At 38.8% G+C, this 12,900-nt stretch overlaps 1 protein-coding gene across 1 annotated transcript in view; it reads left to right on the top strand.

Annotated features, from left to right (window-relative positions):
* The first annotated feature begins 1,607 nt into the window (after window positions 1-1,607).
* cadpsb (Ca2+-dependent activator protein for secretion b) overlaps window positions 1,608-12,900 on the top strand; it is a 59,020-nt gene continuing 47,727 nt past the window's right edge. The window contains exon 1 of the mRNA XM_032513023.1: window positions 1,608-2,184. Coding sequence (XP_032368914.1) covers window positions 1,852-2,184 — 333 coding nt within the window. The 5' untranslated portion in view covers window positions 1,608-1,851. The remainder of the gene's footprint in view (window positions 2,185-12,900) is intronic.

Raw genomic sequence — 12,900 nt, 5'->3', positions numbered from 1 at the left:
GTCCAGCTGTCAAAAAGATTCAATTTAATCTCAGAGTTAAAGTAGGCAGGCCTGCTCATCCTCTGTGCATGCTGAGTTCGCAGTACTGTATGAAGGCTGTCATGGGTGTGCTGGTACTGTAAGTACCATGATGGTGGGGGAGGTGAACACAATAAAGGATCAGAGGAGTGACATAAGTAATGAGAAAAGATGAGTTTGGAGGGAAAACCCTAATCTCAATCTAAAATCTGAAATGTTTTCCACCAGAATGGCCGTCATTGGTAAAGGACAACATCCTAAAGGTTTGATCTGACCACTGATATGCGCTGTGTCAAAATCTAGTTTAAAGACATTTATTAAAATGGAAGGCGATTGAGTTAAGATTTCAGAATCCAGTCAGCAGCAGGACCAGACAGTCAGACCAGCTCCACAAGCTCACACTTTAAAGAAAATCTCATCAGCAGAGGGAGACATAATCACAAACAGATCAACTCCAGTATGTAGTTCAGTCTCAATCTTTTACACTGTGTCATTAATATGAGCATTGGGTTTTCAAGGTGATACAGTAAATACGAAATTGTTAGACAACTGTGGTTAGATTTTCTATGATGCATCCCTTTGGTCTACAGGTAATTATAAGAATGTGTTCAGCGGATGTCTGTGGTACTGTCTCTCTTAATTTATCTTGGCCAACAGTGTCAGTTTGTCAGTTTAATTAGGTCAATAGGGCCCCCGGTTAGGGGTCAGGGAGTAGATCTACGGTCACAGACGTCCTATTGGGTCATATTATTTTCTTTCTGTGCTGTGACCACATTATTGCTAAGGGAATAGCAAGTCACACTTTTATATTATTAAGTGTTACAACATTGTCATACAATGTCAATAATAATAATATAATACATACATCGTATTTATAATATACCATAATTCAACAAAGTCACAGGCCTTACTTCAAGATTTTATTATATCAAAGATTAACACTGTATGTTGGACATTTGCATGTGGACATAAACTGAATGGAATTAAGTTGAACACCTGAATAATTGTTTTCATCTTGAATAATACATGTACATTTAGGGAAGTAGATGAAACGCTTGCGTGACTGACTGCAGCGTAATGCAAGACATACCAGCACATGCTGCGACAATACATTTCTCAACCAGAAGCCTACAGACAGAGAGTTAGCTGTCCATGGCTACCCCAGCCTTCAACAGCACACACACGGGGCGGCTCAGGAGCCACATCTTACACCAACTAATCTGCATCCCCTGCCCATCAATTAAATAATGTTCCCCATTTCAGTGACAATATCAGAGAGATCCTGTGGCGGCCATCTTAGGTGTACCACTGCAGAGCGTTAGGATGAGATTAAGGACGAGTCGCTCATCCTTCACTCTGTGTTCGTATTCTGTGTTCAGGACCGCGGCCAGCTCCCCGCGCCTGCGTCCCCGCCTGGCGGAGAGAGGCCATCGCCCGCTTTCACCGAGAGAAAAAAAAGCCGCTTTCCTTCCCCTCATCTGTACACTACACTCCCCCTCCCTCCGCAAGGATCCGTTCTCACCTCCCCCTCTCACATCCGCAGCAGTGACTGGCCAATAAAATACAGAAAATACGTAAGCACCGACGAGTGCTCGGCGCAGGCGGAGAAAGCTCAGTGTGAAGCAGACTCAACCTCTTCCAGCTCCACTCGTACTGCTGACATCCCTCAGCGAGCCAGTACAATCAGGGCCTATCCCTGTCTTGTTTTCGGGCATATTTTCCATGAAATCTAGAAACTGATAAGACAACGACACAGCCATCATCTAGGGGTTGTAAAAAAAACTAATTTAGTAGTTTAGGATATATTTAGGGACGCTTCGCCTTTAGAGCAAGATGTTAGATCCGTCGTCCAGTGAGGAGGAATCTGATGGGATAGTGGAGGAGGAAAGCAAAGAGGCGATGGCACCTCAGGCCGGATCCCGCATCTCACCAAGCAGGACCACCGAGAGCTCGGGTGGACTAGCGCCCAGCAGCAGCCGCAGCAGTGCCCGTCCGACCAGCCCGAGCCCGTCAGCCGCCAGCGAGGAGAAAGAGGATGTGGAGAAGCTGCAGCGGGAGGAGGAAGACCGTAAAAAGAAGCTGCAGTTATATGTTTTTGTGATGCGATGCGTCGCGTACCCATTCAATGCAAAACAGCCCACAGATATGGCAAGGCGACAGCAGAAGGTAAGGGCCCTCGGTGCAAAGGCATAATTAATAACCACATGCTGACGAAATGCCTGCCTTCATATCTCAGATGTTGTCACTGATGACCTACATAAGGTAGAGAACAGAGGGGGTATGGCTACTAGGCCTACCCTACAGCGTACGGTACCAAACAGTCCCAGTAAAACCACTGTTTGTTTTTTGACGCAAAATGTTCAAATCCATGGAGCATGACAGGAGAACATAAAAGCCCTCCGAGCTCCAGATAGTGAAAGGACACATGGTACTGCAGAGCTGCAGACTCAGTGCAGTTCAAAATTCCTCCATACACAAGCTCATAAGTGAGATCAATCTCAGAGCCAATTAATTGAAAGGGCGTTCAAGAGATGGTGGGTGACTATTTAAAACGTCATTGTCCTCGTTGGCCTACAGCTCACCGAAGTCCTGCTTTCATTAAGCTATTTAGCTGCATGTGTCTTTATGTCCTGCCTTTCTGGCAGATACCCATTTCCAACCCGTTTGCGCCATCACTTATCCCTCAATTTGGCCTCCCAAGGTGACTTTTAGGCACAGACCTCTGGAGGAGGGTTGTTTAATAGCGTGTCTCTTCTGCAGATGAACTTGGCTCCTCTCCATGGGTTACAGTTAATTAATTGCATTCGATTTTAATTAATAATTATTGCATCAATTTTGTATACTATTTTCTACAGGAGGTCCAGTTGATGAGATTAATATGAGTCACTGTAAGGGACAAGGCCCACATCCTGGTTTTACATTGCTGATGTGAGGCTCCATGGATGTTGAAGCCAGTTTTGGGTCGTGATGTCCTTACTTTAAAAGTCACTATGCATACAGTAGTCCCTAATGTACTAAAAGGGTGGTTGAATTGATTGTTAGTCAGGACAATGTCCCCCGTGTATTGTCCTGTACTTGTGCATGTGTCTGTCACACCAGAAATAGACCATCTGCTGTTTGTACTCCAAGGCTGTAATGTAAAGGTACAAATGCATTATTAAATGCAAGTGATCAACATGTATTGTGTCTAGGGCTGCCTTTACATGTATATTGTGAAAGTATTAATCATCACATGGCTCAATGAGATTGTACTAGCAGTTCTTTGCAGCCCTCCTCACAAATCAGAAGTTGCATTCAGTGTGGACTTGCTGAAGATTCATTCAGTTCACTTAATCTACGGCTGATTACATATCACTCATGCGAAGAACCTTGTAAACAGTATTATGGAAATTGTGCTTGTATTTTTTGTTTAACCTGCAGATAATTCCTTTTTATTCTAGACACAGTTTAAGCCATATGGTCTGAATTATTTTTTGCTGACTCACACACAAGTGCATGTGGGAGGCATAAGCCACAGTGTTATTGTCCATTTGTTTGTTTGTAGTCCTGCTCAGCGTAGGTTACTGAGTCTAATGCATGCTTAGTAATGCACTTTCATATCTGGCTAAGGCAGCCACGATTTTTTGAGTGAGTGAATCTCTGGACAAACAATCCAATGCCTGCTAACAGACCAGGAAATCAAAGTATGTCTTTCTACCTTCCGTCTTCCTCGAGACTTTGATTTGGTCCAAATCGCTTTTGTTTAAAAACAATAACGGTACACCTTGTGCAGAATGGAATAAAAATAAGTCTTGATTGTCTTTTTTTAAGCACATTTTATTGGTTTGACCTGAATGACACAAAAATAAGATAATTAATTACACACAGCATATTCTGGTAGTGATGTGCATTTACAGCTTCATGGCATTGCACAGTAGTCATTTTACTCTCATTTAATTATATTTATCTTCTGTGTGGTTATACATAATCTATTTTTACACTTTTATTGAAGAAAGACGTTTTCAATAGTGGTCAATATTTTCTCTGTAGATTCCCCTCAGCCTTGAACATGGGCTCCTCAGGAATCTGCAACATTGAATTAAGGAAATACCTCAAAGTGTTGGCTACGCAATCTAATAAGTAGCCTATTATAATTTTTGGCTATTAAATATTAGTCACAGAAATATGATGAAGCAATTTCTGTAATGAAAAGACTTAAAGGCCTCAGCAAAACATGTGGAGCAGCTCCATTATAATCCCTATTAGAAGCTCTGGCACCCAAACAACAGTGATGGACTATCACAGAGAAACAGGCAAGGCTGCAGAGTATGCAAGCTCCACTGCTGCTTCTTGAAATGTATTGCGATAACCTTGTAAAAGGGTAACACAATAGGGCAGTAAGTAACAGGCTTCCTTTTGGGGGCGAGGGAAATATTTTCTTCCTCTGTCTGAACTATGTCTTCACAAGCAACAGTATAGAGGCTTCTCCAGTTCAATGTTGGTTGAGTGTTATGCATATTTGACTGTTGACGTGTGTTTGCATGCAAGGCTAATTGTCCTGTAAACACTTACACTCATGCCGTTCTCCCTAAACATGTTATCATTAAGGTTATTGATGGATATTGTATTGGTGTAAATCATGGAATTATGGCATCATTGTGGATTGTCCTGGACAAAAATATCTTCCTTTATTTATTTTTATTTTATTTTTTATTTAACCTTTATTTAACCAGGAAGTCCCTTGAGATTGAAATCTCTTTTTCGAGGGAGACCTGGCCAAGACGGCACACCAGTTACAATTTAAACAAATACAGCACAGACAAAATCTCACATAGAGGAAAGGACAGGTCACCAAAAGTTTAATGGCAATACACTGCCTTAACTATGTGCACAGAGCATTCAAAAATAAAGAATCAATCACAAGGCAAGGTCATAATGGCAGTACATTAATATGACAATGCATTTGTTAAGTATTGGTTGTTCAGTCTGTTGGTCAGATCATCACTTTGGTCCAAACTGAAATATCTCAAGAGCTATTTGATGGATTGCATAATATTTTCATTCATGGTCCCCCAATGTACTTTGGTGAACCCCCTGTCTTCATCTGGTGCAACCACCAGTTCAAAGTTTTTACCTACCCTGTGAAATAGCTCAACGTACAGTGGATGGATTGGCACAAGACTTTAGTCAGATCACTACTTTGGTTCAGACTGAAGTATATAAAGAATTATTATTGCCATTAACTTTCATTCATGGTTTCCAGATGATTAATTTAACGACTTTGATGATCCTTAGGTGTTTCCTCAAGTGGCCATGTGCCATGACGTTGGCATTTGTTGTTTTGAGTGAAATGTCTTAACCACTGTTGCAGGGATTGCCATTAAATTTGGAAGACCTTCATGTTCTCGTTAGGATGAATTGTAATCACTTTTGTGATCTCTAACTTTTCATCAGTGCTACCTTCAGGTCAAATGTTTAGTTTGTCCAGCAGTTTGGTTTATGGCCAAACACTTGCTGCCATTAGCCAGCTTTACTTTTTGTTTGGGTTTAATTAACAAATGTTTGCATACTAACATGCTACACTAAAATGGCAAAGCTTTGGTTGGTAATAAGTACAGCTGCACAGTAATATGTACAGTTTTCACATGCAAGGAATTTACTTCGATGTTTTGACGCATAGACAACAATCTAAATATTGAATACGAAAAGATAATAAAATATAAAAAAAACTCCAATATTTGTGTTTAGTGCAGTTTAAATCATAAATATTAAAATGCTAAAAACTACTACTACTAAAAACTAAATCTGATGAATCAAATCCATATGCTTTTATCAAATTGTGTATTTCAGAATTGAATAATCTCCTTGGTTCAGGATTTGTTCAATTAGAAAGTGTGAGGCCCATAAAATAATCTCACCCAATGGACTCATCTGCCGGCAGGCTTCCTTATTAGAGTGCCTCTTAGCTCAGCATTTTAATACTATACAGTTTGCTGGTTGATACACTGAGTGAGAGGAGCTGTGAATTGTGCGGCCGGCTCAATGATATGAATGTGAAGTAGACTGAAATGCAAATCAGTGATACTTGGATGGAGTTTGCTACATTTGTGTTTAGTGCTGAGACTGGCAAAGGGTTTTGGGTGTCCCCTTGTGAATTGATTTCACATGGACTGGGATTACTATTGTATTTTTCCATTTAAAACCATTATGATTACCTTTTTAAATGCAACAACTTTTGTACTTAAAGAAAACTTACTGGATTTGGAACATACCACACCCAATTAAGACTTGACATGACAAGAATGAGCAACAGTGTCTTGCTAGGTCAAATGTGGACAAGACTAAAAAACATAAATTATAAATATAAATTTATATGAAGGCTATATAAAAGTAAATGGTCAAGTTATCTTTATTTTGCATCGATGTGGACACAAAAAGATATTTGCATAGACAAACAATATTCAAACATGGACATAGTTGTTTAATCTTGCCTGACCAGATACTGTAACTGTCCATACATTTATTCAGTGGCTGAACATGGTGATATAATACAATATATCACATGAGAACAAGAGGATGGCAACTAGAGGAAGAAGCTGAGGGAGAGAGACTGTAAAATGTCTGCTCACTGTAATTTTACAAATTGTTGTGTATACTATAGACTCTAATGTCATTTCACTTTATTGTGTATGTGTGAGACATGCTAGGCATGGATAAGTTGAAATGGGGGCCGACAACACCAAGTAAGTGGGACTGAGGCCTAGGACCTCTTCAAACTACCAAGATTCAAATTTAAGATAAAAGATTAAAAGACTAAAAGGGTCCTTTATGTCGGGGGTGAACAGTTAAAACCAGTGGTATTTAACACAGTAAGTACAACCAGTTGGAGGAATAACAAAGTTTATTTAAAAGGAGTAAAACAACTAATGGTTTCTCTTTAAAAGAAATTAAAAACAAAAAGCACAACCAACTAAAATCAAGCTAAAATTGGGCAGCAGAATAGGAGTGGGAGGTTAAAATGTCTGTCCACAGGTCTCCGCTGGCAACCACCTTCGTTTCGCCTGGCTCCTCTTCTCGGGAAAATCCTGCAGAGGAGAACTTAGGGCCAGTAAAACGTCCTCCTTTGGATGCTTTTATATAGACTTAGTGGTCCCCTAATAAAATTCAGCCTTGGTGCAGAATTACAGCCACTAAAGCCAGTCCCACGATGAGGGGGGGGGGGGTAATTTGAAAGCCATGATGTCTCTTTTTAATGGGTTGGCCAAAATTCTCTGAGCAGGCAAAGCAGAGAAAGCGGAGGCAACCGATCTGGAATCTTGCCCCTTATGAGGTCATAAGGGGCAAGATTCCAGATCGGCCCATCTGAGCTTTCATTTTCTCAAAGGCAGAGCAGGATACCCAGGGCTTGGTTTACATATATCGCCATTTCTAGCCACTGGTGGACCATAGTCAGGCTGGGGGAGAACTCATATTAATTTTAAAAATCCTGATAAAGTGAAATTGTCATGCCATGGGACCTTTAACCAGAATTAGGCTACATGTCTAATGGCAGAAGTAAAACCAACGTTTAAAAACACACACACAAAAACATTTCAAAATAAAAGCATGCCATAACATAAGGTAAAAATACAGCAAATACTAAATCACAGCAAATCAGTGAAAGCATGCTTAAAAAAATAAAAAATAAAACGTCCACCCCAGTGACATATGTTGTCCTTGAACAAAACAAGAAGACATTTCACACAATTATACATGAACAGTGAACATGTTTATATATAGATAACTAAGGGGAAACTGTGTGAGCTAATTATGTTCATGAAACACAGTCATGTGGATAAAAGAGAGCGGCAGTAAATGAGGAGTTCAAGTATGATATTGAAATCATTTGCATTATTATGTAAGATCTTTACATGGAGTTCTACCTATAAAAAATAATCCTTTTACATTAAAAAGGCTTAGCAGTCAGTGTCAAAGTCAAGCTTTGAGTTAATAATAAAGCATGTCAATCAGCATTTGAAAGCTGCTGCTGAAGAATGTTATTCTCTCCCATTAAGTAGCAGCTTTTTTAATTTTAGCATGTTTAGTATCACCATTGGAGTATAAAGATATTCAACAATTGTATGGATATAAAAGTGGATTTCAAACGGGTGACAGCTGAAAAGCAGCAGGCAACCCCCCCCACCTACAATCTATGCAGCCACGTGTAACAAATCACAGCTTCACAAATTAAACATCTTCTTTGTCTGCATATAACCAAGAAGGGAGGCTAAGACCTTATCTGTTAGAACACTAATGTCTTTTCCCAATGGTTTGACTACTTTGAAGGCAGCAATCCCAGTCACAGTCAAACGGACTCATATTTGCCTGGTGCATTTTAACAATCCACTTGTGTGACCTGATATTTGTACATAGGGAAAACAGGTACTGATAAAAATAGCTGCGGGCATATTAATGTTACACCAGTGTTTGCACATGAATGTACAAGTTTTGATGTTTCAAGGTAGCATCATTAAGGATAATTTCTCATAAGAGGCAAATATGTATTTTTCATGTAATCTTGTCTGCTGTCTAAAGCTTAATATGGTAGGCTAATGTTAAGCATTTACAGTTTGCATTTGCTCAACCTTAATCCTGGTGGTACAACAAAAAAAGATCGATGTTTTTGGAAGGGCACAGCCCTTGGACATTAAGCAGAATTGTCTGGTTGAGGACTGTTAATATAAATGTCTCCATGTTGTATGATTGGTTGGTGACAGATTCATTCGAAGGGCTCCTGTCATACTTTTTGGTGATATGTAATACTACCCAATACTGCACGTTAGGCTACTCAGAACAAAATGAAGCTGATTTGTTGAAAATGCAACTGGAAAAAACAGCCTACATTTCTTCAACAATGTTAATGTATGACCCACTCTTAAAGCAACAAGGACTAACATTACATGTATAATGATTATAACATGATTCTGACTAACCTTATCAAAATTAAAAAGTCTGCATTATTTTCTTTTTCAGTTAATCTGATGATGAGTTTCTGGTCTATAAAATGTGAACAAAAAGAAGAAAAATATACCTTTCAGAGTCCAAAGTGTCTTCAAATGGCATGTGTTGTCAGACCAACTGTCCAAATCCAAAAATATTTTAAAAGACCAGCTAGAATTCAAATTTGAACACGCAGAACCAGTATTTTTTTCTTTGTATTGCAGATTGACAATGACACAATCAACCAATTCTAGTAACTAAATATGCCTGTGCAGTCTTGACATAGTTATTGTAATTCCATTTACATTACTCATTCACATCAAACCAAACAGTTAAACCAAAGCCGATCAAAATGAAATCAGCTGGTGTCTAAACCTGTTTTCTCAAACTTTATAATGATCATATACTTTTTTCTACACTGTAATTTTTCTTTCTCTTACACATTTTTATCCTTATAATTACGAGAGTTTTCTTGTAATTATGAAATTCTATGTCATAATTATGAGGTATGGGAGTTATAATCACTGTACATGAAAACTTCTGGGTCTTTTCTTTGATGAACACAATGTGCGGCTGTACATCATCACACTTTTAGAAATCTCTTTTTTTTATCTTACAAGTGAATGAAGGCATGCAGCTGTTGGTGGTCAAATGTGTTTGTGCCAATGTGTGCAGGTATGTTGAACCATATGAAACATTGTTTAAATGGAAAATTACCAGGGTATGACTGGAAAAAAGACAGAGGAGAGACAGGGAGAGAGAGATTAGTAGTGGTCGTTTTCCACATTAAAGAAAGAAGACAGAGGTACTAGCTATAGCAGGATCATTACTGGAGTCCTCTGTTGAATCTCCCATTCTCTCATTCTCTCCTTCACTGATGACTCTCACTGAGACATAATGAACACAATCAGCAGCCTGGAGCAGCCGTGTCAGGTGGACACTCACTCTCTCAGTTTCTTTTCTGTGTTATTATGGGTGTCACCTGGGTGTTCCGATGCCACCTCTCTAAAACAGAGTCAGTGCACCACCTCAATCTGTTTCAGAAGCCCAAGTTTTTTTTTCTCAAAAGCATTACCATAATCACTATCACGGATGTAAAATGACAGAAGAAGCATTATCATCCATACACCAATGCAGTACACAACATAAAAAATCATATTAGATCCATGTGGATAACAAAAGACAAAGAAGGCAAATTAACTTTTTTACATACTTATACTTACACATTTTTTAGTATACTGTTGAGCCTTCACATGAAATAGAACAGTTAAAAAGCCATTACATTAAGAGCAGTTCCAAATCACGGGGCTGATACACAAAGTATTTTCACTGTTGTTAAAATAGTAAGACAGGGTGTTTGTGCTGCATTCATGTGGTGTCCAAATATTAAGAAAAATGAGTTCCCAGCTGGAAATATTCACACTGCATTAACATTGTAAGATAAGGCATGCATTGGCAGAGGTCTGCATACTCTAAGTTATTTCTAAAATAAGCTTGCATGTTTTGAACTCACATGCCATTACATATTAAGGTTTAATTATACAGGTTATGGTGAGTACTATTGTATGTGAAAAAGTTGTATGAAGCTTTTTGTGGCTCCAGGAGTTGCGTGAGATCTGATGAATTGCCTCAAGGGATGCCATTTGAGTCAGCGTTGGTGGGTTCTGAATACTACAAGTTTGAAAATTAAAATAATTTGTGGGTATGGAAATAGAAAGAAGTTCTCACCAGTCCTCTGTATTCCGATCCTCTTGTATGCTTTAGGCGAACACCTACACTAAAAAAGAAACAATGAAGGTAGCATAGGGAAGTCATCCAGTGGTTTGTGGTCTACCATTTTGAAGCCTTGAGTTTGGCAACGTTGCCGTCATCATCTTAGTTTTTTGAAACTGGATGTGATGATTTTGGGTGAGAGGGTGGAGCTGGGGAGGATGATGTGGCTAAGACACTGTTGTTTATAGTCTGAAATGATGCTGTGCTAAGCCAAACACAAAAGTCTGAAAGTTGCTGAATGGCTGAAGCAAGTCATTGCCCTTAGTTTTGGCAGCTGGTAAATGCGGACCTCTGGGTGCTGGCACCATTCACTTGCATGTATGGCAGTGAACAGAAAATCTGCTATCTGTCAAAACTTTCCTCGCCGGTGACGAATACGCTGTTACTCAGTACTATTACTTAGTACTTTTAGAAGTACGATCATTTCTCTCAGAAATGTACTGATGTAGAAGTATAAAGTACCAAATTGATGCAAATTGCCGCGTTGATTTGATCCTCTCTATATGGAAGTTCACATGTCCATACCATCTATGTTACATCAGGTTATGGTCTTATTTTCTGCTCTGTAACTGAATGAGCATAATGAGGTACCATCTGAGCTATGCGGCTGCTGTCTGCGTTATATTGGATGACTATTACAAAAAGGGGGTTATATAGCCATAATATCAGCAGTGTAAGAGCTCCTGAATAACCCAGGAGTGTAGAAACTAGTTATTCAGAGCCAGAGCCCTGTTTCCCTGTTTGCCATGTGTCAAGCTCCGTCTGCAGAGTATACACCTGGCTGTTGACTAACCTAGTGGAGTGGTATTTACTCACACAATGCTGTGTGTACGCCTACAGAACAAATCTATGTAAGCATGTCTGGTTGGAGCTAATAGTTTGTGCATCTGTCTTTGTATAATTAGAGTTTTGTGATCAGTCAGTACACGATGCTGGTGTTCTATTTGTTGAGGCCAGTTGCTGGTAGATTTTGTGCAGCTGTCATGCAGTGCTTGCACCCAAACTCTTGTTTGCAGTTTACTCAGATGTGGGCCGGTGGTGTTGTCTGTAACATGACTGAAAAATGCTTTGTCTGGTGAGAGGATTCAATAATAACATGTTTGCTGAAAACCAACAGCAGCATTGGTAGGCAGCTTTTTAATGAACAAACAGAGTTATACTCAATGAGAACATTTAGTTTGCATGATATCCTTTCATTATCTCTTTGCACATTTGATCAGATCAAAGTAAAGTCAAGCCTCCTTTTTTTTACATTTCGTTGTTTTCCCAGTCCTTATACTACCACACATCACTTTGGTCCATTTTTTAAAGGAAATAATCTTGTTTAATTTTGGTCCATTTTCTATGAATTCCTTTATTTACAAAACCGCACATCTGCTGTATTTTTTAGCCATTTGATTTTGGTAACCACTTCAATTCATGTGACTTTTAGAAAAAAGCTAAAGTGTAGGTCAGCTGTATGGCGCTAAACTACACTAGCTAAAGTATATATACTGCATTTATTGTACTAATTACTCCATTTCATCACATCTAAGCAAGGACAAATACAATATGTTGTATACCTTGTAAACCAGGTTGTTTAAAAACCTCAAAGACATAAAATGATATATATGAATAAAATCTTAATCAATAAATATAATTATTCTATATTATTGCAGGTGTTATGTAACCTGGTGTAATTCTGCTTTAGTCTCTCTTTCTTTGTAAACACATGGAGGTATACAACAAAAGTATAAATGCACTATACACACAGTGAGAAGAACTTCTCTTCTGAAGCCACTTAATCACCAGTAATTAGCAGCCTGGGTTAGTTTACATTGTATAATTAAAAATCTAACACTTTTGTGATATTTCACAGGCTGACATCAGTGTATTTTAGATCCAACAACCGCAATGTTGTAAATATAGTCCCCTATCTAAGTTTTCAATTTGGACTGCTGAGCTAAATTTTTTAAAATCCTGTCTATTTCCCTGAGTAGTCTTTATCATTTACATATGCCTTGTGTAAGGATTGCCTTATTACATTAAAGGTGGTGATTGGCAGCTGTGAACATTTGAACATCCTTAAAAAGGAGTAATTATTTCCCATTTTCTGATGCCTTAATTATCATTTAGACAGTTGTTGTTTAATAAAAGCTACCCAGTATCTTG

Source organism: Etheostoma spectabile, chromosome 4 (assembly GCF_008692095.1).
Source record: "Etheostoma spectabile isolate EspeVRDwgs_2016 chromosome 4, UIUC_Espe_1.0, whole genome shotgun sequence".
Taxonomy (NCBI): Eukaryota; Metazoa; Chordata; class Actinopteri; order Perciformes; family Percidae; genus Etheostoma; species Etheostoma spectabile.
This window is presented reverse-complemented; position numbering and strand designations above follow the sequence as displayed.